The sequence below is a fragment of the Protobothrops mucrosquamatus genome, unplaced genomic scaffold (assembly GCF_001527695.2).
Source record: "Protobothrops mucrosquamatus isolate PMUCROS unplaced genomic scaffold, P.Mucros_1.0 scaffold3727, whole genome shotgun sequence".
NCBI lineage: Eukaryota > Metazoa > Chordata > Lepidosauria > Squamata > Viperidae > Protobothrops > Protobothrops mucrosquamatus.
Genome location: NW_015389680.1, coordinates 33,134 through 35,161, shown reverse-complemented (window position 1 = coordinate 35,161; position 2,028 = coordinate 33,134). Strand labels below are relative to the sequence as shown.

The following is a 2,028-nucleotide window of genomic DNA, read 5'->3' as shown; positions in this document are numbered from 1 at the left end:
TGGACTAGATGACCTCCGAGGTCCCTTCCAACTCTGTTATTATGTAATTCTGTAAGGGCCTCTTGCTTGAGCAGGGGGTTGGACTAGATGACCTCCAAAGTGCCTTCTATTATTCTGTAATTCTGTAAAGTCTCCTGCTTGAGCAGGGGGTTGGACTAGATGACCTCCGAGGTCCCTTCCGACTGTCATTCTGTAAGGGTATGCTGCTTGAGCAGGGGGCTGGACTAGATGACCTCCAAGGTCCCTTCCAACTCTGTCATTCTGTGATTCTGTCAGGGTGTCCCGCTTGAGCAGGGGGTCGGACTAGATGACCTCCAAAGTCCCTTCTATTATTCTGTAATTCTGTATGGGTCTCTGTCGCTTTCTTCAGGGCCGTGGGGGACTCTGAACGGTCACTAAACGAACGCGTCGTAACAACTTGAGGACCCGCCGCAGGTATAAAAAGAACCGAACCGCTGAAACGGGACAGTCGGGATGGCCTTTGGGGGATCCCGATGGGCGTGGAGAGGCTGACTTGGAAACCCTTGGCGACCTGGCCCGGCCGAGCGCCCGGAACCCTGGAGCTGACCAATCGCAGGCCGCCCGGCGACAGTTGGAGCAGAGAATTCTGGGAGGTCGGTCTCTGCTTCGACTCAAGACGAGCAGTTGAGGGCTTCCGGTGAAGACCGAAGAGACCGAGGCGCCTCCTCCATGTTCGGTCACTGGGTCGCCAGAGTGCTACGACCGGCGGGCAAAAGACACGGACTCGGCGCCGTCGGTCACCCGGGACTCTGGGCGCCGCGGCCGCGGTGCCTCTCCCTCCACGAATACCTGAGCATGCAGCTGCTGAAGGAGGCCGGCGTCTCCGTGCCGAAGGCCCTGGTGGCGACGAACCCCGAGGAGGCCTTCCAAGCCGCCGAGAAGATCGGGACCGAGGACCTGGTGGTCAAGGCCCAGGTTTTGGCTGGGGGGCGGGGCAAAGGGACCTTCGAAGGCGGCCTGAAGGGGGGCGTGCAGATGGTGGGCTCCCCGGAGGAGGCCAAGGAGGTGGCCGCCCAGATGATCGGCAAGAAGCTCTTCACCAAGCAGACGGGCGCAAAGGGTCAGCTCTGCCGCCGGGTGCTCGTTTGCGAGCGCAGATACCTGCGGAAGGAGTACTACTTCGCCATCACCATGGAGAGGGCCTTCCAGGGGCCGGTGCTCATCGGCAGCTCCCAAGGCGGGGTCAACATCGAAGAGGTGGCCGCCCAGGACCCGGAGGCCATCGTGAAGGAGCCGGTGAACATCGCGGAGGGCATCCAGGAAGATCAGGCCCTCCGGCTGGCGCGGAAGATGGGGTTTCCCGCCAAGGCGGCCTGCGCCGCCGCCGAGAACATGGTCAAGCTGTACCACCTCTTCATCAAGTACGACGCGCTGCTGGTGGAGATCAACCCGCTGGTGGAGGACTCTACGGGCACGGTGATGTGCATGGACGCCAAGATCAACTTCGACGACAACTCGGCCTTCCGTCAGAAGGCGGTCTTCGCGCTGCAGGACTGGACCCAGATGGACGAGAAGGAGCGGGAGGCGGCCAACGCCGAGCTCAACTACATCGCTTTGGATGGCGACATCGGCTGTCTGGTCAACGGGGCGGGCTTGGCCATGGCTACTATGGACATCATCAAGCTCCACGGCGGGGCCCCAGCCAACTTCCTGGATGTCGGTGGAGGCGCGACGGCGGAGCAGGTGAAAGAGGCCTTCAAGCTGATCACGTCCGACCAGAAGGTCCAGGCGATCCTGGTCAACATCTTCGGGGGCATCATGCACTGCGACACCATCGCCCGAGGGATCGTCCTGGCAGCCACCGAGCTGGACCTGAAGGTCCCGCTGGTGGTCCGCTTGCAGGGCACCCAAGTGGAGCAGGCCAAGGTGTTGATTGCCGAGAGCAAGCTGGAGATCTTGGCCTGCGACGACCTGGACCAGGCGGCCAAAGTCGCCGTGGGCCTCTCCAAAATCGTCACCTTGGCCAGGCAAGCCCAGCTGGAGGTGACCTTCCAGTGGAGGACCTGA

The 2,028-nt window shown here is 61.7% G+C and overlaps 1 protein-coding gene across 1 annotated transcript; it reads left to right on the top strand.

Annotated features, from left to right (window-relative positions):
• Positions 1 to 771: 771 nt before the first annotated feature.
• Positions 772 to 2,028, top strand: LOC107298119 (succinate--CoA ligase [ADP-forming] subunit beta, mitochondrial-like). Its single transcript, XM_015827481.1, has one exon. The coding sequence runs from the start codon at positions 817 to 819 to the stop codon at positions 2,026 to 2,028; it is 1,212 nt and encodes a 403-aa protein (XP_015682967.1). The 5' UTR covers positions 772 to 816.